This window comes from Haemaphysalis longicornis, unplaced genomic scaffold (assembly GCF_048455015.1).
Source record: "Haemaphysalis longicornis isolate Haplotype H1 unplaced genomic scaffold, Haemaphysalis longicornis Haplotype H1 scaffold_1, whole genome shotgun sequence".
Lineage (NCBI taxonomy): Eukaryota > Metazoa > Arthropoda > Arachnida > Ixodida > Ixodidae > Haemaphysalis > Haemaphysalis longicornis.
The window spans coordinates 164670911-164693828 of NW_027526203.1; the positions used below are offsets into that span (position 1 = coordinate 164670911).

The 22918-nt window shown below is 46.6% G+C and overlaps 1 protein-coding gene across 4 annotated transcripts in view; it reads left to right on the forward strand.

Annotated features, from left to right (window-relative positions):
- LOC144138887 (uncharacterized) overlaps positions 1–22918 on the forward strand; it is a 92169-nt gene that overhangs the window by 22660 nt on the left and 46591 nt on the right. For 3 of the 4 annotated variants that reach the window (XM_077671393.1, XM_077671414.1, XM_077671408.1), the window contains exons 7-11: positions 466–660; positions 3633–3768; positions 6416–6600; positions 16168–16263; positions 20426–20549. In XM_077671393.1, the coding sequence (XP_077527519.1) occupies positions 466–660; positions 3633–3768; positions 6416–6600; positions 16168–16263; positions 20426–20549 (736 nt within the window). The remainder of the gene's footprint in view (positions 1–465; positions 661–3632; positions 3769–6415; positions 6601–16167; positions 16264–20425; positions 20550–22918) is intronic. The other variant, XM_077671401.1, reaches the window with a different exon arrangement.

Below are 22918 nucleotides of genomic sequence, written 5' to 3' on the forward strand. Positions count from 1 at the left end.
GCAAATTTTTTCCCAGAAATATTTTGCGGAAATATCCTTGAAGTGCTTGTCGCAGGGTGCCCATGGTGCTGCAGTGGCGCTTGTTTATCAAATGTCAACACAAAGGGAAAAAATTGAAAAGCTGCCGCCCTCTTAATGCTGAACTAAGGCATCTTGACCCTGCATTTGGTGTAGTTTGGGGCCAAATGCAAGAAAATCCCTTTGCAGCCACTAAAATGTTGGTGCGTGGGTACTTGTGTTGAGCATCTGTCAGCCTGTTTGGAAACTCTGGATACAGCCACCAGATGTGCTTGCCTGCTGCTCAGGAAGGGCTGGTGTGCTAGTCGGTGTTCCATAGCATGTAGTAGGACAGGGGTAGGCAGGACACAAAGTGGTTGCCAAAAAAAAAAGCGGCGATTAGTTTGTGCATTCTATCGCATCTCTGGAGTTCCCTCAGGGTCCCCTTTGCGTGGCCTGCTGCTGCAGGCAAGGGTGGCTGTGGGCCGGCCATGGCACGTGGGGACTCTCCGCAGCTTCCGCAGTTGCCAGACGATGTGCCGGTCAGCCCTGTGGGTCCAGAACGGGTGGTCCCATCTCGCCATCCAGGGCCGCTCCCAGTGCTGCACAGCAGGTGTGCGCCATGGGAGCAGGCTGACCATCGCTCTCCCGGCCAAGACAAGGGTAAGGGCAAGCGGATGGATCGTTTGTGGAAGATTCCCAAGCGATGTATAAACTGGAAGCTTGCTTCGCGGAGCTATTTCTGTGCATGGTTGCCCAGCTGCTGCTTCATGTGCTGTGCGGTTCCCAGTCACGTGTAGCTGGATGAAGGGATCGCATGGCTCCTTGGAATCATGAAAAGCCCTTGATTATTATAAAACGCTTTTTGAGGAGCTCAAGATACTCTTGGTCTTGGCAACCTTTCTTTTTGCAGAAATAGAAGAGAATTCAAACAGAATCGGCACAGCTTCTAGGAGTGAGAGGCTGTGCACAAAGCTGCGTTTATTGAGGTCTGGACAGGTGCTGTTGTAAAATAAGGGGGGTCCTTTTGATGCCAGATACCAGCCTTTGCAGCTTTGTGGTATTTTCCTGCTCCATGTGAGGCCATCACGTTTTGTTGGCGGCTTGATTTCTGGAAGCCCAGCATTAGGGGACCAGGAGCGAGGCACCCGAGTCGGGAGGAGGCTGGTTTACTGCTCATGCCAACAGGTGCAAGCCCCGTGGTGAGCTGCCACGCTACCCGCCGCGGTGGCTCAGTGGCTAAGGCGTTGCGCTGCTGAGCACTGCGTTGCGCTGCTGAGTTAAACCCCTACAATCAATCAAAATCAATCAAATCGAGCTGCCGCGCTGCACAAGAGTGCGCAGAGGTGGCTGTGTTTCAGCAAAGTTGACGGTAACGTGATGCTACTGTTGCTACAGGTTGATTTCCTGCTTTCATATTTGTTGCCTGAATGTTCAGTTGGAGCGCAAATTTCAGCCTTCCTGGATTAGATACTGCAGTAGCACAGGTACAGGCAGTTCTGATTAGAGTGGTGGCTCTGCAGCAAAGTTCCAGATAAAAGGGGGGCATCATGGCTATATGAGATGGCTTGGCTTGACTGCACTACTGCACGGCTCACCCTCCAACAGAACGAGTCAGCCTAGCGTTTTGTCGTTTGGCTGCCGGCAGGTCATCGCAGTTTATTTGCCCAGTTGAAACTAAGGCAAGACGCATTTGTGCCTGGAAGAATGCGCCTTTAGTTTGTTAGGGCTTGATACAGTCTACAAACTAAGTCAGTCTCTTCACACAAGCACGTATGTGACGCTTCGCTGAGTGGTAGCTAGTAGAAAAATAAGGCCAATTGAAGGCAGGAGAACAGTCAGCTAAGTTAACATAGCTAACAAAGAATTAAAATTAACCAAAACTCTTACCGTACAGTGTAAAACCAAGGTGCGGGAATCACGTTTTGCGCTGGGTGAACCAGCATAATGGTCAGCAGCATGACCACACATTTGCAAACGCTTCTCTGCCTAATGAATTTAGCTGCTAGACGAGATATTTGTGGAAATTTGGGGGACGCTTACTGCACAAGGGCTACTCAAGAAATGTGTCAAAGCTGCTTGGAATGCTAAAACTAACTAAAAATGTAAACTGGCTATATGTTATATGCTTTGTATTTTTGCCACTGGCAGCACTGGCTTATGGCCAAGTGGTCTGCAGCACTAGGTATTGTTTTGCAATTTGCAAGTTCGAATCCCCGATAGCGCATGTTTCCTTTCTTTCTTTCTTCTTGTTTCTTCTTTTTTTAAAATTTGATTTATTTCTTTTTGAGCAATGTTTTCTATTCTGAATTCACTGATTTTGTGCTGTAACGTACATTGCTCCACGAGTGAATGCACGGATCTCGTGCAGATTAACACTGACGCACTGGCGAGTTCTCGTTGGCGGGGTGTTGTGAACGAGAACTTGCCAACGAGAATTTCTTGCGGGCACAGTCCCAAATCAGTCCCTTGGCCTGGTGGGAACCACGCCTCTTACGATAAAGGCATGAGGCAAGCTCCAAAGGTGGGGGAAAAGCGCATCGAATTTTAGCGTTTCCCGTGAAGCGTTCGGCCACTGCGTATGCCTCGGCTAGTGATTGTTACAATTTACAGTTGACAACATTATACAGCTGACAACAATTTACAGTTGATAATATTATACAACATTATACAATGTTTTACAGCTGACATGGCAGAAGTGCATTATGCGAATTGAGAATTGACATATTGAGAATGCCCAGCCAATGATAACGTCGGATGTCTGATGGAGGCGAAAAGCAAAAACGCCCGTAAATACGAGATTTCGGCGCACGTTAAAGATCCCCAGGTGGTCAAAAGTAATCCGGAGCCCTCCACTTCAACGCGCCTCATTGCGTGCGTTGCGTTGGCGCGATAAACCCTCTAATCAGTCAGTAACGTTGGATGCCAAGCATGTTGTTTCACAGAACCGAAACCGAAACTGGTTTGAATTCTAATCTTTGACATCATCCAATCACGTAGCACCTTATATGGATGTCATGGCTGTTGTTGGTGCGGCTGCCAACATGGTAATTTTTCTTCTTTCGGGCTTTACAAAATAAATACCGCATTATCAACCGGATAAACAATGAAAAGTGTTTATTTGAGCCAGTCTACGCAGTGGAAGCAAAAACTGGAGCTTGACAAATTCACTTCAGTGTCCCTTTAATGCTGTTTCACAGTGGATGCTAAGTGCCGGTTGCACTAGGGCTGACCTCGTTTTATATCCAGCAATTTAAGGGAGAAACTTTTGAGCTCTGTATCCTTGCTTGTCTTGTACCTTTGTGCAGTTTTCCTCTGCCAATGGTGCGAGCTCATGGAGTTTAAGTTGAACGGTGCAATACTTCTGGAGAAGCATTGCTTTAACTGCAGTGAAGGAGCAAGGAAATGGGAGCAAAGAAATATTAAAAGGAACACCACCATCAGTGCAGTCCACTTGAGTGACCAACTCAGGTCATGGTTCATTGTAATTCTGAATCGGCTTCTGCTGAATGTCCTCCACCTTTTTAAACCAAAACCTTCAAATTAACATTCTTGGGTGTGTATCTTCCTTTTTCATTGTCGTGCATTTGTCTCGCTGCATTGCTTGCCACGAAGGAAACCGCATTGATTCCCAGGAGGGGAACCTCGTGGGCCTGGTGCAGTAGACAGTCTGGAACTGGCCGGCCGAGGACATGCGAGGAGGGAAACGCCCGTCACGAGGGCCGTTGCAGGCACCTTCCAGGTGCCTTCTCCCCTGTACTTTTCCCCGGGGTAAGACAATTGCTTTGAACATTCGGTGCTGCTCTTTCAAGCCTTGCCTTTTGACTTCACAGAAATGGCTCTCGAGGGCATGGATGCCCCGTGTAATTTCATTCGCAGTGGTGCCGTCTTGGGAACCCTCCCCATACCTCCTCCTTTTTCTCCAAAAGGCATGTTTGACATAGTTTCTCAATCCCGCATAGAGGAGAGTCTGTCACTGGTGTCTCGTTTTCGAACTTGCATTTCAAATTTCAAAGCAAAACGAGTTTTTCTGGTTCCCACCTTCCTAGCTCATACCTCAAACGGTCGTAATATCTGCTACAGACCAGATAGAATGATAGTGTTAATCTTATTGCACTCCTTGATTTGTGCACAGTTCACTGGTACCTTGTTCAGCTGCATCATTCCAGCAGTTCTTTTACAAAAGCTGTCAAAAAATCAAAAATAAGAATCCTAATAAATTTGAATGTAGTCATTTTACACAAAAACAAACTTTATATCTACAATCAGCATGAAAAACCACATATGTCCTCCAATTTTTATCATTAATGCAAAAATAAATTTGGTTTAAAACCAGTGTGACCCCTTAAATAAATGAACCAGGATATGGGAATTAAGCCATTAGCCTCCTGAAAAATGCTAGAATAAAAACACAAGCAAAATAGGTCCTTCACAATGAACTACACGCTTGCTATTTCTAGTGATGGTAATTTCCTCTACATAAACAGTCATGGGCACATTACGAGAAAAAAGTAACTCTGTTGCAGTTAGTTACTGTGAAAAAGTAGTCGTAACTTTTCCGTTACTATATAAAACTACGTTATGGATAACAAACCAATCATAGTTTATTTAATAGAAACGTACGAAGATGAGCGGAAAGTCAAAATTTTGCGTGGTAAAACCCTAGACAAACAGAACCTAGGGGGGGGGGGGGGGGGGGGCACACTCAAGCCCAACAACAACGATCGTTGTGTATGCCCCATTTTGTTTCATCAGCTTGTTTTTTGATGCACCCTTCGTGTCATATGTGCCAGGTTCGCGGTGGGCCCCTTGGCCTTAGTCTTTCTTTACAAGGGCAGGCCAGCTTGCTATTTAGAAAAAATCTAGTTGCCGGGTTTTTTTTTTTTTTTGTTTTTTGCATTCGCTTGACTTGAGGGGAAGGAAAAAAACTAAGAATCACCTCAAGAGGACCGACCTCTGACCTTGGTCTTCTGTAGGGAAAATTGCCTTACTAGTAACCTTTTCTCCGAAACAGTGAGGGGAGCCATGTTGGGGAAAGGTGAGAGCTGGAGAAGATACGAAAAAGTCCGAAAAGTGCAAAGCCTGAACTGTACATCGGTCTTCAACGAGTGTTGCTGTTAGGTTGTTTTCCATGAAAAAGGAAGTGACTAACGGCATTTCCTGTTAGTTACTGTGTAAAAAAAAGTGTTACAGTTACAAGGTACTATAACTTGAAAGTAACTAGTTGCAGTTACAAGGTGCTGAAAAAAGTAACCGGTTACCGGTAAAGCATTACTAGTAACTAGTTACTGCCCAAGACTACCTAAACCCACTAATTAAGTTTGAAAGCTATGAGCTTACTTTCTCCGTTTACTCCTGTTTTCTTTCCATTTCACGCCAATACAGTGTTGATCAGAAGGCTTTTTAACTGTTTTCATTTTTATAATGGCAGCTCATCTACCCGTGATGACACATGGTGCGGAAACTTGGCGTTGTACTAAACTGGAAAGCAATCTTAGGTCGACTCGGTAAGCCATGAATCGAAGGATAAGGGTAATGCTTAGGGGCAGGAAGCAAGCTTCCTGGATTACGGAACTAACTCTAGCAGAAAATATTGTGATTCAAATTATGAAAAAGAAATGGACTTCGGGCTGGCCTTGTGTCGAGACGAAATAACACCCGCGCACCACTAGGGTAACAGAACAGATAGTATCAAGAGGCGGGTCTGAAAGAAGGGAAAAGCTGTTAACTCGATGGAGAGGTGAAATGTGAAAATTTTGGAGGCAAGAAATGCACCCAGGCAGCGCAGGACAGGAATGGGTTCAGGTCAATGGGAGAGGCCTTCATTCCTCAGTGGACGTAAATAGGCTGATGATGGTGATGCTATTCAAACAAAATCATTAATTGCTTCGTATTGGCGTCGAAACCAAAAATCTCTATTCAAACGCCTCCTAGTTTGTTGTAAGTCTACACGATTTCTCTTCGCATTTTGATGACACTGCGCCGAACTGCAGGGTCTCAACAAGTCTGTGTCATAGCTGCAATAGTCGGAACACTTGCTGCAAAACTTGTTTGAAAAAATGAGGTTTTGCAGCAGACATTACAAGTGCTGCTCCAAACAGGCAGTTCCGTCACTGCGCCTCGTTGCAGGGTGAATGTTCAGTGATTACCATTTGGGCATGTTGAGCACGTACAGCCAAGACAGCTTTGCTGTGGCCTTTTCACAGTGTGAAGTATGCACGCAGCTTTTTTCTTCAGGTCTCCCACTTGTTTGTGCAGAAATAGGGGTGTGCAAATGCACTTACAGTCCTTGCCAACTCCACTCCGTTTACCACAAGTCACTTCTGAAACCTTGAACTGCTGGAGCATCCAACACTTAAAACATGCCAGAAATCCACGTTCCAAGATGAAGTGGACCGTGTGCTTGCTTCTGCCGTAGGGGCCCCTGCCATACGAGCACCCCGACTGGCCAAGGGCACTCGGACTCCGAATCCAGCTGTCTGGGCAACAGTCCTCTCCGGCCAGTGGAGGCAGTGCTGCCACCCCTGCCTACGCCCGACTTTGCCCGTTTTGGCAGGGTTTGGCAGGGCTACTGGCCGTCCAAGCGCCCTTTTGCCAGTGCGGGTGAGTCGTCAGCTGGGATGAAATTGGGGCCTGCTCCACATCTGCTAGCCGTTCATTCGGCTGCGTGGATGCCGTGAGAAGGAGTACAACCTTTTCGCAGCCAAATTGAAAAGGAAGCTGAACTAACTTTGTTACAATTTTTTTTTTTTTCACATCTACCATTTAAGGGGGGACGCGGCTTTCAACTTCGGAAAAATGACCAAAACATCGTTTTTTTGAAACCCACATATTCGGCTTCTATGTTTCCTATTCTGTGCGTCTGCAAAGTTTTTACGCTGAAAAGCGTCGCAAAGTGGCATAAAAAAATACTTTTGTCAGGCGCGGTGACAAACTATCAGCGCAAAAGGGCGAAAAAACGGCAATTTTCGGAGCGCTCTATCTCCGCAACGGTGCCACCGGGCGCGGCCATTTTGATATGGTTAGATCGGCCGAGCGATCGTCTTTCCCGTTCCGCTCGTCTCTTTTATCTTCGTTCATTCACAAACGCACAAACGGCAGAAAAGAAACGACGCACAAACGAAGCTAGAAATAGATGCTGAAGCGCTATTGGTCCTCCGGTCGGGGCACAGAACAGCGACCCTCCTGATTGGATGTCGCGGGCGCAACGCAAGATGGCGGCCGCCTGAGCTGCGTAGCGAGCGGATTGAGTTCATTTTCGCCGCTTCGCTCGGCCGAGTTTCTGTTCAATCTGTGGTATTCAACACGGACGTTATCGCGATGGGAATGCCAGAGATAACGAGCCAGATTACGGGAAGTTGTGGGGCTCGAAAGGCGGAGGTCATCGAACGTTTCGTGGTGCGCGTGACTCTACCGTCGCCAGACCCCGGAGGGTGACGCGGTGTGCGCGCTTGCGATAGCGGTTCGTGAAGTGAACTTTTAGTCGGATTTGCGATGTTTACACGCTTAGTTATTGCTGTGTTTTGACTGTGGGCTCGCTAGCCTTGAGAAAGAAACGGTCGACGCGTCAAACGCTGCGGCGCGCACGGCATAGCCGACGCGCATTGGAGCATCACATGACTGGGCAACCGGTTACGATTGAACGCCAGTAGTTGTAATTAATGCCTGCGACGTTAGTTTTAATCTTAAAAGCGACCTGACCAGCCATATCAGGTATAATCAAAGCTCGATATGTCGCGGTAAGCGTGCGCTGCGATGCGCGCGAGCCATATCGCCTTTCTTGCGCAACGTTTCCCGTGCACTTGTAATTTTCATGCAAACAGGTTTTGAGTTAGTAATATCATGCAAACAGGTTTTGAGTTAGTAATATAGGAATAAAAATATGCTCTCTGCGTTAAAAATGTACGTTACTGTGGCAGCATTTAACAGTGATTTTTTTAGGGAAATTATTGATACCATTGCTCAGGGCATACTAGCTGTGCTGCGAGAAATATTGGATGCCTTGAATGTCAAAAGTAGTAAAAAAAATATGCTCTTGCATTGAAGTTGGGAGTTATGCAGAATACTCTACCAAGCTTCAAAGTAGCTCATTTTCAACCTTGTGGTATGCAAACTTTTGGCAATGAACACCTGCACTATGAGTACTAAGTTGCTGTGCCAGGCAAGAAAAACATGAAAAAAAAGCCAAAAATGTTCAAATTTAAGTTAAAAAAATGCTTAACTTGTTGCCATGGTGACAACACTGCAAAAGGAGGTTGTCCAGTGCGATACAGCCAACCAACTAACCTACTTTGCATTGAAAGCCCATTGAAACCCATCTCCCCTCCGTTTGGTTTGCAAAGGGGGGTATGTACTCTTCACGGAGGAGCTGAAAATGATGTTTTCTGGAAAGAGAAAGGCTGAAAAGGCACTCCAATTTCAAGGCAAGGCCTTCTAGAAGCCCCATGTTCAAAAAGACATGAAAGGCTACAACCGTGACGACTTTTGATATGTGAAACCTATGTTGCAACTTCGGAAGCCGTTTTCTCAAAACAGTTTTTTTTGCCACCTGTGTTGCTTGTCCCAGGGATTTCTTCGTGACCGCTGGGTCTATTTTGATTCCGTTTCTTGCATTACATTCCTTGATGAACTGTTCAGGTCGTGACACTTTTAGTTTTCCAGAGTTGTTTTTTGTGATTTTTTTATTCAAATAATCGTTCACAGTTGACATGCCTGTTGCACATTAACCTCTAAAAAAATGAAAACTAAAAAACATTGTGTTGTAAAAAAAATTCTAAAACTGTCACGACCTCGTCCATTCATTTGGGAATGCAAAGCACTTCGAACAAGTTTTCTATCGTGTTTTATAAGCCGCTCAAGCTCGGTACAAGCGGAACAGAAAGAAAATTTCATACATAAAAAAGTTATCAAAATATTAACTTCAAATTTTTATGGTGTTATCACAGAAGCATTTCCAGTTGCTGTGCCAATTTTCATCAAAATCCACAAAGAAATAAAAAAGTTGATTTTGAAAGCCACGTCCCCCCTTAAGGGGGGACGTGGCTTTCAAAATCAACTTTTTTATTTCTTTGTGGATTTTGATGAAAATTGGCACAGCAACTGGAAATGCTTCTGTGATAACACCAGAAAAATTTGAAGTTAATATTTTGATAACTTTTTTATGTATGAAATTTTCTTTCTGTTCCGCTTGTACCGAGCTTGAGCGGCTTATAAAACACGATAGAAAACTTTTTCGAAGTGCTTTGCATTCCCAAATGAATGGACGAGGTCGTGACAGTTTTAGAATTTTTTTTTTACAACACAATGTTTTTTAGTTTTCATTTTTTTAGAGGTTAATGTGCAACAGGCATGTCAACTGTGAACGATTATTTGAATAAAAAAATCACAAAAAACAAATCTGGAAAACTAAAAGTGTCACGACCTGAACAGTTCATCAAGGAATGTAATGCAAGAAACGGAATCAAAATAGACCCAGCAGTCACGAAGAAATCCCTGGGACAAGCGACACAGGTGGCAAAAAAAACTGTTTTGAGAAAACGGCTTCCGAAGTTGCAACATAGGTTTCACATATCAAAAGTCGTCACGGTTGTAGCCTTTCATGTCCTTTTGAACATGGGGCTTCTGGAAGGCCTTGCCTTGAAATTGGAGTGCCTTTTCAGCCTTTCTCTTTCCAGAAAACATCATTTTCAGCTCCTCCGTGAAGAGTACATACCCCCCTTTGCAAACCAAACGGAGGGGAGATGGGTTTCAATGGGCTTTCAATGCAAAGTAGGTTAGTTGGTTGGCTGTATCGCACTGGACAACCTCCTTTTGCAGTGTTGTCACCATGGCAACAAGTGAAGCATTTTTTAACTTAAATTTGAACATTTTTGGCTTTTTTTTTTCATGTTTTATCTTGCCTGGCACACCAACTTAGTACTCATAGTGCAGGTGTTCATTGCCAAAAGTTTGCATACCACAAGGTTGAAAATGAGCTACTTTGAAGCTTGGTAGAGTATTCTGCATAACTCCCAACATCAATGCAAGAGCATATTTTTTTTACTACTTTTGACATTCAAGGCATCCAATATTTCTCGCAGCACAGCCAGTATGCCCTGAGCAATGGTATCAATAATTTCCCTAAAAAAGTCACTGTTAAATGCTGCCACAGTAACGTACATTTTTAACGCAGAGAGCATATTTTTATTCCTATATTACTAACCCAAACCTGTTTGCATGAAAATTACAAGTGCACGGGAAACATTGCGCAAGAAAGGCGATATGGCTCGCGCGCATCGCAGCGCACGCTTACCGCGACATATCGAGCTTTGATTATACCTGATATGGCTGGTCAGGTCGCTTTTAAGATTAAAACTAACGTCGCAGGCATTAATTACAACTACTGGCGTTCAATCGTAACCGGTTGCCCAGTCATGTGATGCTCCAATGCGCGTCGGCTATGCCGTGCGCGCCGCAGCGTTTGACGCGTCGACCGTTTCTTTCTCAAGGCTAGCGAGCCCACAGTCAAAACACAGCAATAACTAAGCGTGTAAACATCGCAAATCCGACTAAAAGTTCACTTCACGAACCGCTATCGCAAGCGCGCACACCGCGTCACCCTCCGGGGTCTGGCGACGGTAGAGTCACGCGCACCACGAAGCGTTCGATGACCTCCGCCTTTCGAGCCACACAACTTCCCGTAATCTGGCTCGTTATCTCTGGCATTCCCATCGCGATAACGTCCGTTTTGAATACCACAGATTGAACAGAAACTCGGCCGAGCGAAGCGGCGAAAATGAACTCAATCCGCTCGCTACGCAGCTCAGGCGGCCGCCATCTTGCGTTGCGCCCGCGACATCCAATCAGGAGGGTCGCCCCGACCGGAGGACCAATAGCGCTTCAGCATCTATTTCTAGCTTCGTTTGTGCGTCATTTCTTTTCTGCCGTTTGTGCGTTTGTGAATGAACGAAGATAAAAGAGACGAGCGGAACCGGAAAAACGATCGCTCGGCCGATCTAACCATATCAAAATGGCCGCGCCCGGTGGCACCGTTGCGGAGATAGAGCGCTCCGAAAATTGCCGTTTTTTCGCCCTTTTGCACTGATAGTTTGTCACCGCGCCTGACAAAAGTATTTTTTTATGCCACTTTGCGACGCTTTTCAGCGTAAAAACTTTGCAGACGCACAGAATAGGAAACATAGAAGCCGAATATGCGGGTTTCAAAAAAACGATGTTTTGGTCATTTTTCCGAAGTTGAAAGCCGCGTCCCCCCTTAACTGATTAGTTCGCTACATTCATTAGTGTTGTTGTCCATTTTAGCCTACAAAGAGCATCCCTCTTGGCCCTGTGATTGCCTCTTGTCATTGGCATCCTTCATAAAAACATTCACTGAGTGGCTCGAAAATAGTTGAAAACTTTGATCATGCAAATGAAATAAGCATTTGATTGTTTGAACTTTGTTTTTTATGTCTGAAGGCAAAAGTATTGAAACAGCATGTGCATATTGTTAAAAAAAATCCTGCCCTTTCTTTTTATTTTCACGTGATTTTGTGCATGGTCATTTGTAATAACCTGAGTTCTTCGGTCTCATTAAAATAGGCTGAAGGAAATGTTTGGGTCAAATATAGCAGCAGTTGCATGTCTTCTTATATTGAAATGACCTATAATGAAGTAATGAGACATACTTTGTAATATCTATTATTCAGTGCAAATTAAGACACTGTTTACGTGAAAAGAATTCCTGCTTCCCTGTCTGTATACCATTATTATCACTAAGTTTAATCATAGTGCGGTATTTTTACTTGCACTATTAGGCCAGTTTAACCTCGATGTAACGATGTCGGTAAAATTCGTAATTTACTTCGTTACATTGAAATTTCACTACATTGAAATTCGCGGTTATAATGAAGTGTTCATGCCGTGAAGCGTTTCCTGCAAAAATTCCCTCGCACTTCCCCGAGGGGGAGAGTGTGTAAGTGCGAATGCACGGTTGTTGATTGCGCGATTACGGTGGATATCATGATCTTGGAGTGGAGAGGAGGCGCCCAACACCCGCAGTCACTGAGCGGAGAGGAGGAGGAGGAGAGTAGCGCCCGCCGTTACGGCGAGGGCTACACGAGCGCCCTCACGTGTCGGAATGCGGAGCGCCCGCTACGCGAGCAAGAGCTCTCCCGCCCGAAGTGGAGAGGAGGCACCCAACACCCGCAGTCACTGAGCGGAGAGAGGAGGAGGAGAGTAGCGCACGCCCATCTCCCCCCGTTGCTAGGGAAGACGAGGAGGAAGACTAGGAGCGCGCGCACCCGCAGCTGTTGCTATGCGGACGATGGTGGCGGACGATTCAGGCTCGCTTAAGAAGTGCATTCGCACTTAAAAGTGGCGCGCGTACACGGCTGGCGCACTGTTTCTGTTTCTATCGAAGCTTAATCGTCTACGCGGGCATCAGCGTGAACCACATGGAGCGTTTTTTCCCCGCAAAAATGCACCCCGTAAGCTGCAGGCGCTTTGATGCAGTCGCGGAGACCACCCACGCGACGAGGGTAGCTCTAGCGACCGCTTCTAACTGCTCGCCTGAAACGCAACTCGAGGGGCAAACAAGAGGGGCATGCGTAAAAAAGGTGGATAATGTGGGCGAAATTTTCACTGCAAAACATCATACTCACCGCTTACGACAGCGCCCATAAAATATCCTTCGCGGCGGTAAGCCTAATCGTCTCTGGCGAGGGCAGCCGGCATCCCCGAGCGCTTCGAAGCTCCCGCCGTAGGGTGTGCGCCTACCCATTGGCAAAACCACTGCCGCGCGCAGCGCAAGTCGCTCAGTGCTGAGGCAGAAGCCGCTGCCGGCGTGCAATCGCGGACGCGGTGTGAAAAAAAAAACGTGCGCGCAAGGCTTATAAAGATTCACAAATGCTTGCTGGAACGATGAAACCCAACAAACATGAGCGAACTCGAACGAAGGATAAAGCGGCGGCATGCGGTGGTGGCGGCCCCGCCAGAGGAGAGGCGATTAGGCTTACCACCACGGAGGATATTTCATGGGCGCTTTCGTAAGCGGCGTGTATGATGTTTTACAGTGAAAATTTTGCCCACGTTATCCGCTTTTTATTCTCGTTTGCCCCTCTCGTTTGCCCCACGAGTTGCGTTTCAGCGAGCGGTTCGAAGCGGTCGTAGGAGCTACCCTCATCGCGCTGGTTTCCACGGCTGCGTCAGCGCGCCTGTGGCTTGCGGGGCGCGTTTTGCGTTTTCGCAGGGAGAAAACTCTCCATGTGGTTTACGCTGATGCCCGCGTCGATGATTAAGCTCCGACAGAAACGGAAACAGTGCGCCAGCCGTGTATGCACTCCACGCAGTTTGTAGGCAAAGAGCTCGCTGCCTCCGCGGCATTGGGCGGCCCGTGTCGCCATTTGCGTTTTATTGAGACCCCATTTTGGCGCCTCCGTCTCCCAAAATCTACCTCTACAACTTAAATTTCATGCCTAGTTCTCCGTGAAACTTCACTACATTGAAATTCCGGCAAATGGGACTTCATTACGCAGAGGGGGAAAATACATGGTGTGCACACACTTAAAGTTACAGGAAATTCCGTGATTCGTTACATCGAGGATTTCGTTACATTGAAGTTCGTTTCATCGAGCTTTAACTGTATAGTAATACTATGGTTGTTCCTATCAAGTGTGTGAAAGTTATTGCTAGTCATTTTTGCCACTTTTTTTTTTGATGTGTACAGGGCATAACCTTCTTAATACTGTGCATTTGGCCCACCGCAGTGGCTCAGTGGCAAAGGCATTGTGCTGCTCAGCCCAAGGATGCAGGTTTGATTCCAGCCACAGTGGCTGCTTTTCTGATGGAGGCGAAAAGCAAAAACGCCCGTGTGTTCGAGATTTAGACACATGTTAAAGATCCCCAGGTGGTCAAGATTACTCCGGAGCCCTATTACTCCGGAGCCCTACTCTGGAGCAGTATGCATTAAATACAACGTGGTATTCATTCTAAGGTACAAAGGCCAACTGCAATGAAATTTTCGGCTTTTTAACTGCTCTATTTTCCGGTAGGATTACCTTAAAAATTGCTACCTGCAAAATTTGAAGGCCGAAATATGCTTCGCTGCGTCGTAAATGCAGATTAAAAACGCTCTTTCCAAACCGAAACTGGAAAAAAAAAAAAAAGAAAAGAAAAAAAGGGCTCAGTGGCTAAGGCGTTGCGCTGCTGAGCACGAGGTTGCGGGTTCGATTCCCGGCCGCAGCGGCCGCTTTTCTGATGGAGGCAAAAAGCAAAAAAACCCGTATGTACGAGATTTCGGCGCACGATAAAGATCCCCAGGTGGTCAAAATTAATCCGGAGCCCTCCACTACGGCGCGCCTCATCGCCTGTGTTGCGTCGGCGCGTTAAACCCCACAATCAATCAAATCAAAAAAAGGGTGGCCATTACGGACGGCCGGGAGTGACGTTACCCGGGAATCGAGTGGGCGCAGCCGCCGGATTCTCCCACGGCCGCCTGTGAGAAGACGGCGCGCATTCGATGTGTTTCGGGTCGTCCGTTTCTTCACGTTTAAAACATGCTTGAAGCGAAGTTGGGAAATTCGTGCAACCATTATTGCTTCGCTGTGAGCGGCTGAGAGGCACCTGCAGTCGCCCGGTAATATGTAAACAAAGGCACCACGAGGCGTCGTGGCAAAGCTGGGAGCTAGGGAATCAGCACACAAAAGGCAGTGTTGAGCACTCGATCAACGCCGGCACAGCCAATATCCAATCAAATCAAAGTTTATTTCACTCACAGTTACATCGAAGTGAAAAAAGGTACATCGAAGGGGCAAGGAAAAGCTGAAAGCGGCAGCTTGACAGGGCCTGTGCCCCCGTCCAGCAATGAACGGAGTGTGCGCTAAGAGGGTATATGTATAAAACGCTCTATAAAACCGAACTATACTGTGTTTGTGATAGAAAAGAAAAAAAACGCTACCGTAAGAGGAAGGCGTCGAAACATGCCGGCTAGCATGTAAGAATTCGGTTTCAGCGCATTATCAAAGTTCAAATCCAGAATTTTATCAGTTTTGTTTACACAGGCAGTTTTGTTTGTTAGCAAGATGCCTGCGCTAAATGTTTAGATAATGGTGCCATGTATTGACAAAAGCACTGCAGTGTCTTCGCTGGCGTCGTGAAATACTGACCTTTCCCGAGACAGTGCTGCCTGTGCCCCCTTTTTCATTTTTTTTTTCTAACTGGCAAGAGAAATGTTGCAAACAGAGCCTAGTATTTATTTGTTTATCGGCAAAGTTGTTTGAACTCAATCGATCCCGTGCAGTTCTTTACGTGCCGTACTTGTTTGCACTTCGACTGGCAACGACAACAGCATATTGTCTCGCGTCAGCCGTTCTGCGTATTGCGCACTCGTAGAGATGCCCGGCTGCGAGCTTGCAGTGCGCCTCACGGCTGCCGTAGTCGTTGCGCGCCGACGCACCGACCATCCGGCCAACAGCGTATCGCCTCGCGTAGGCCGTTCACGCGTCTCGCGTGCTCGTCTAGTCGACCCCCGAGCCTGCTGCCACCGTCGCGACCACGAAATCGGCTGGTGTGCAACAGCTGTACTCGCTCGCTGACTGTGTACTGCCTCTCGTAGACCGGCCCCGGCACTCGTCGAATTTGCTCTTTGTCTCAGCAACCCATAGCTTCTTCAGCTTCTCGCATTATGGAAATGCGTGAAAACAATTATTCATGCAAGAGGCATGAATTACACTGTTACTCGCATGGGGCTGCACGTAAAAGGTCTACTGAGGGGAGGCGACGACCGCACGGGAGTCCTGACTGGCACGTCGCATCCGGAAGTTCGCCGCAGTGGAGACAAGTTGTGGCGACACTCCGCTAGGTGCTGCGTCTGCTCAAGTGGCGTGTTTTTGAACGGTTTTAATAATAATAATAAAAAAAACTGCGCGTTTATGGAGTTTAAAATTGGGTCAAAAGAGACTTTAGTGGTGCATACCACACGTTGAAGCAGAATTTGGGGCAGGTAAATTTTCGTTGCAGTTGGCCTTTAAATGTAGGTCAGGTAAGGCCCTTACCTCTCCTCACAGGTAGGGTAAGGACCTTACCTGTAAGGTGAGGTCCTTACCTTGGGTTCGTTTTTGCTTTTGGGCCTATTGTTATTGGGTCCAGTGAGTTTTGTTTCAGGCGGCATTTCCTCACTTTTTCCATTGCCTGTAGACTCCGCTTCCCAGGAGTCGTCGCTCCATGGGCCTCACTCAGCCAGCAGCGCAAGTGCAGTTGCCGTGCCCCTGCCAGACTCCCCGCCGCATTACAGTAAGCTCGCCTTGTGGCTTTGCAGGCTTTGCCCGCCTGTCTTGAGGGCGGCCAGTTTTCAATGCACTCTGCTGTTTGCTGGACATGCAACAACGTGGGCATGCCAGAAGGAAAACAACCTTCTAGGAGGAAGCTTATTTACTAGACTGATGAAATGGAAACTTGCTTGAGCACCACGGCCGCTGGACTGAAACAGCCTCATACTGGTTGGCTCTCCTGTTAACATCGCGATTATTGAGGAAAATTTCTAAATCCTGCTGGGTGGAACTGTTTTTATTGAATCAGCATAACTCGTCTTTGCTAGCTTATCTGCAAAGTCCAATGATCAGAGCTGAGGGATAAGTATTTAAACTACATTTGCTTTATGTAAGGTCCTTTTATGAAGCTATCCAGATGACAACTGCCTAGCCTCTAAGGCTGTGCACGAAGCACTGGGTGCCAACAATCTCATCATGCAGGCTGAAATAAAGTGGCTGTTTTTTTTTTTTTTTTATTAACTTACTTTGTTATAACATGGTTATTCAGGAAAAGCTGTATGAAGCTTTGGTGCATCCTTTATGCAGTGCAAAACAAAGCAAGGTTACAGATTTCTTAACCTTAAAATTGTAGTTTGTGAGGTGCTGGCTTTGGAGTTAGCCAACGTTGCCATTTCTGAAGTGCGATGCAATGCGAGGGCATGATAGAGCAGCCATTTATGCTTCAAGTGGTGGAAAGACATACAGTCAAACCCCCCAAATAACTACATCCGACGAGTACGAAACTCCCACAGCAACGAAATATTTCCCCATCCCTACCGAACATCCATAGCAGTCCATGTATCTCGTATCACCTGGCAACAAGTTCACTCAGCATTTTATCTACCCATTTGAAGCTAACAGTGTGCAAAAAATGCTCAAATACATTTTTGGCGGACTTGAATTGTGTAAACGTCTGCCACAGCCCTCTTGCATGGCCACCGCCATTTTTGTTTACAAAAGACTGTGCTGCATGCGGCCGTGGAGGCAGCCTCGCAGAGACTACCACGAAGAGACACAATTTTGTTCAAGGTAGGGTGCCTCGATGTAGACGGACAAGCATCAAGGCACCATAGGTCACTGGCGGGGACTCGTGGCACGGCGGCATGGCTTGGGCTACACCAGCCGGCTACCACTGAGCAGCGTGCATTTGTTGTGTGTGTGTGTGGCGATAAGCACGTTTGCTCTCGATAAGATGCCCCTACCAGCCCAGAAGCGGTTTTTATTGCTACAAGATAAAGCAGCCATCATTGCCCAAGTCGGTGGCCCAAGTGTAGGAAGGGGAGACAGTGCCGACGATTGTGGAACAGTATGCAACTCTCTCTACTACGCATGTGCGCAATACAAAACAGTAATGGCTGCGGCCTTTCCAGCCTTACCAATTCAGCCATTTAGGCGACTGTGTTCTCCGCTACTCTTTGGGGCACTTGTATTTCACACAACTGTATCTGACGGTTCGGGGTGGTAGCCAGCACTGCTCTGACAACACGGGGTGGAGGGGACCTTATTTTTGACCCCTGGGTTATGACTTGAGCACCTACAGCCTGTCATCCTGCTAATGTTCACCTTTTAATTAAAGAACTAATAATGCTCACATTTTTTCTAATTTTTGCGCTGCTGTATCCACAAAGGTGTATCAGGCACAATAAAGCCATTCACTAGTCCTTTCTGGGCTCTTTAGCTACACTCAAACCTCGTTACAACGAAGTTGAAGGGAGCCACAATTATTTCGTTATATCAATTATAACAGTTTACGGCAATGTATGCTCAGTTGGTACACAACTATAAGCATGCAAAGAAGGAAACTGCCTCGCGGTCGACTGTACTGCTACGCGACCACGTATGCAAAGGAAATTGAATAGAAGACAAGTATTTTGCTTGCTCAATGTGCACACTGCCTACCGTATTTTCCGGTCTATAAGTCGCACCTTTATATAAGCCACACCCCCCTCAAAATGAGTTTTTCCAAAAAGAAAAAAAAACATACAAGTCGCACCTGTGTATAAGACGCACCGGTATACAAGACGCACTTGTTAATTAGGCAAACTTATAGTGAATCATATAGTTAGAAAGTGCGACGAAAGTACATGGTTGCGGCGGCCACCGCCTATGAACGCATCCCCCGGTAAGGATGGCTAGACACGTGCATATACCGTCCAAAGTCTAGACAGAGCTTCTCAAAAATGGTTTATTGATACACACAGATGGCATGTACTTACAGATGGTGTTTAGGCAAAACCATCGAAGTCTTCCTCCGACTCGCTAACAAATAAAACAATTCAGCAACTTCAAGTGGGTGTTCCGCTGGCGCATCGCTGTCGTCCTCCGACTCACTGATGTCTTCTTCGCCAACATCGTCAGCACTTGCTCCGATGTATTACTCCGGCCTTTATCAACCCGGCTACAACTGTTTTTGTAGAAATGGAGTCCCAAGAGTCGGAGACCCATTTGGCCACCTCTCCAAACATCGCGCGTCTCTTGCGTGCTGTCGTAAATCAGCGCAACAAAGGTGTCATGGCGGACGGAAGTGATGCGAACGGAAGCGGCCCGAAAATCGAAACTTATCGGCAAGCTGTCATTTTAAAAATTAGCAGCATGTTTACCTCCTTCAGAGTAACTCTCTGTTATAATTTATAAGCTGCATTTTGTTTTTGCAACCCAGTTTGACGTTACTTTGAATTCATTCTGAATTGTAGTTACTGCGCATGGCCGAAAGTGGTGCGAGGTTGTCGCAGGCCATTATCATTGTTTTTGACTAGAAAAAGCTGCAAATTCTTTGGTTTGACGCCCCGAAGCGACTTATGGGCTACGAGACACGCTGTAGCAGTGGGCTTCGGATTCATTTAGACCATAGAGCTGTCTCAACGTGCTGGCCATGCATGGCTGCCGCGAACCGGATTTATTCCATACGTAAGTCGCACCGGTGAATAATACGCACCAACAAAAAAATTTCAGAAAAAAAAACGCGGCTTATACACCGGAAAATACGGTAGTTTATTGCCCGCTAGACACGGCTGGAAAAGTCTGCGATTCTCCTTTCTTTTGGACATCGCAAGCGAAAGACTTCCTTTTCAGTGGTGACCAACGCGTTGATGCCGTTTTCGCCGTCGCCATGGGCACCGAAGAAACGACGTAGGTCAACTGCATTGAGTGCGTGCGACGTACGACACTGGCACGTCGAACGCGTGGGCATGGTAGACCACGGCGTCTTTTTCGTTGCTTGCGTCAGTTTGTCCGGTGACATCTGCTACAATAGCACGTCGGCATTGACGTTAAGAGTCATGCTCCTTGCTCCTCCACCCCGCTGACTGAGTGAGGAGGATGGCTCGCTTGGCCATGCATGTCAACGCGGGAGTTTTAAAACTGCGGCGCTGAACGAGTGTGGAACTCCGCAAAGCACCTCGCACACCACGGAGGGTGTTTTGTTGACAGGGGAGACTAATATTGTTCAATATATCCATTGTCAGGCCTATTTTACTTCGTTACGAGGTTTCAAATGCATGGTTCTATATGGAGATTTTAAGGGGAATTTCATTTACTTCGTTATAACCTGTTACGTTATAACGAGTTTGGGTGTAACTAAAATCGAAAAGTATATGTACAGATTTTCAGCATACGCAGTTTTTTTCTCATTGGTTAGGGTATGAATGTTCGGTCATTTTTGTAGATACAGTAAATCCTCGTTACAAGAGCCACTGTTACAAGAGACAATTGGTTATAAAAGACATCTGAATGAAAACGGTTTGGTTGGTTTTCCAATGATCGCCATGTTAGCAACTTCGCATACAAGAGACCTTGGTTAAAAGTTTCTTGGGTCCCATGGGTGTCGGTTTTAATGAGGTTTTACTGTATATTTAATGAAGCTACAGAAATAAATGAACAGCTTTATTGTGCAGAATACACCTTTGTGAAAAATTTGAAGAAATTAAAGCTTTATTAGTAAGATTCTAATTAGTAAGCACAACTTCAAATGCACAAGATCAGATATCTATACACTTATTTCTGTTTTGACTGTCGTTGTCAACTGTACTTGTTCACCAAGCTTGATCACTTTTGGTGCTTGGTCAGCTTGCTCACAATGCAAGGAGGGGGTTTAGGCTTGGTGCAGGCCACACCTGACCCACGCTATCCGTGTCCACCCCCTACAGCGGAAAAAGCAGGCCCGTCGACCAGCGGCAGTCCGGATTTCGTCAGGCCACCTATGGTCACTCGGAGGCGGAGGCGTGGTGGGCGCCCAACCCTTGCGACCCCTCCTGATCACTCTATGCTCAGGTATGTGGGCCTTGGAGCTTTGGTCGGCTCCTGCTAGGCAGATTTTGGAGCAGTAGCACTTGGGCAGAACTGCCGTGCTGTTGTATTTAAATTGACACTGAAGTGATTTGTAAACACTGTGGGATTACTCATGCAAACTTAAGTCTGGACTCCCTAGGCGTTGTTTCGACCACTCTGGCTGAGTTTACAGTAGAATCTCGATACAAATGTTACGGGACCGCGAAAAATATTCGTATCATTCGAAATTCGTATGAACAAACACAAACTGAAAAATTGAGCACTAAACAAATTTATCGTTTTTTTTTTTTTTCTTCTTCTTTTGTTACTTTTGCGTAAAGAAATCCACAATGTTTTTCTGCTTTTTTTCAACCTCCTTGTCACCGAGCGTGTAAAACTTCGCACTTGTCTTCTCGCTTGTGGTACCCAGCTCACTACACGCCACAACCGTCAAGGCGTGGACCGCATGGCGCAGTTTTGCACGCGATTCGTGTGCGTCGGCATTGCGCGCGCGATTTTTTCATGCCCTGAATTCCGCACCCTTGCCAGTTTCTGCCTTGGTCAGAAAATGACACGCCATGCGGCAGTGGGAGGAGCCTGACGACTTGCGCCAATGGGGAGGTGCGTGCCTCATGGCAGCAGTCGCGAAGCACTCGAGACAGCCGGCCATGGAGTATTCTTTCCTCCATGCAGCCAGGGGACCCCGCCGGAGATGTTTAGGCTTAGCACCCCGGCAGATATTTCGTGGGCCCTTTCACTAGTTGCGTGGATGTTTTATAGTACCGTTTTCGCCAACATTATCAGCTCCTTTACCACACAAGCGACTTTGTGTGTGCCTTGAGTGGTATTTTAAAGAGCGGTTAGAAGCGGTCGCTCGAGCGGCCCGCAGCACTTCGTGGCCGAAGTCGCCACCATGTTGCCGCCGCCGGCCGTGCCGCAGGCAGCATGCGGGTGCTTCCATGTGGTGTCAGCGCGCCTGTGGCATGCGCGGCACGTTTTCGTGAGCAGAAAACAGCCCGGCCGTTCCAGAAAAGAGTGACAAAGATGGGAGACAGAGCCCATATGTCGCCGTCGCTTGCTTGCTCGGCAGCCCGGCGCCTTGCTGGCTCGTTCGTATCATCCGTCAGGCCGCGCAGGTCCATTCGTAACAGCCGAAATTTTTCCTTTTGCAAACAATGCAATTTCGCGGGGACTTCTCAAAAATTCGTATCATACCGAAATTTGTATCACCCAGAATCTTATCACAGAGATGATTCCACTTTATGCGACTTTATTTAGTGAGAATATCAATATGAAAGTGCTGTTCTCGATGTCGTTTTCCTATGTGTGATGCTTACTTTAGCAGGTTAAGCAATTTGTTCGCTCAGTTGTAACTAAGCAACGACAAGGTTTCTACCCGGAAGAATGTGGCTTTAGTTTTAGTTTGTAGACTATCAAGTTTAGTAAGGTCTGTGAAGTCAAAGTAGCTCTACACAAGTGCACAGGACTTCACTGACTCCGTTTCTTTGGAGCTGTAAGCTGCATATGCCTGTGCGACTGGTAGGATAACAGCACCACCCCTGCCACAAGCGAAAGGGGGGGGCTTCTGACTGCCTAGCAGCTATCTGAAAGTAATCAGCTCGGTGGACATGCCTTGTTGTACAGCAATATGTTTTGCGCATGCATTTCTTCACCCCCCCCCCCCCTCCCTCCCCATGACACGGTCTTTCCGTACAGGTAAAAACAGATAACCATTGGTATGTTCATTATCTGGATAAAGACGACGTTATTGCACGTCACTCCTTTTTCTAAACATTGTATTATGCTTCCAATGATGCGGAAATATATGAGGCTATTTTCATTGCCCTTCGTGTTGGGGTAGATTTCGCCCCAACGAATTTTCGCTTCAACAAAATTTTTGCACATCCTGTCAATTTCTTTGTAGCGGGATTTGACTGTAGTAGAAGATCTAGGGCCAGTTAAAAGGCTGGAGAAGCGTCGGCGAAGTTAATAAGGTAATAAGGAATTGAAATCAACTGAAACTTTTATTGTAAATCGTAAAACTAAGGTTCAGGAAACACTTTTTGTGCAGGGTGAACTATCACAGAAGTCAGCAGCATGGCCACACATTTGCGTTCACTTTTTTTGCCTAAGGGGCAGTCACTAGTCGTAAGATATTGGTGGCTTGAGAGACGCTTACTGCACAAGCATTATTCAAGAAATACTCGTCTAAGCTGCTCAAAATCGTGAAACAAAAAAATATATATATATAAACATCCCAAATGATATAGGCTTCATATTTCCTCCCCTGACACCGCTGGGGTAATGGCCAAGTGGTTTGAATCATTACATGTACTGTATTCTAGTTAGCAGGTGCAAATCCTCGATTTTTA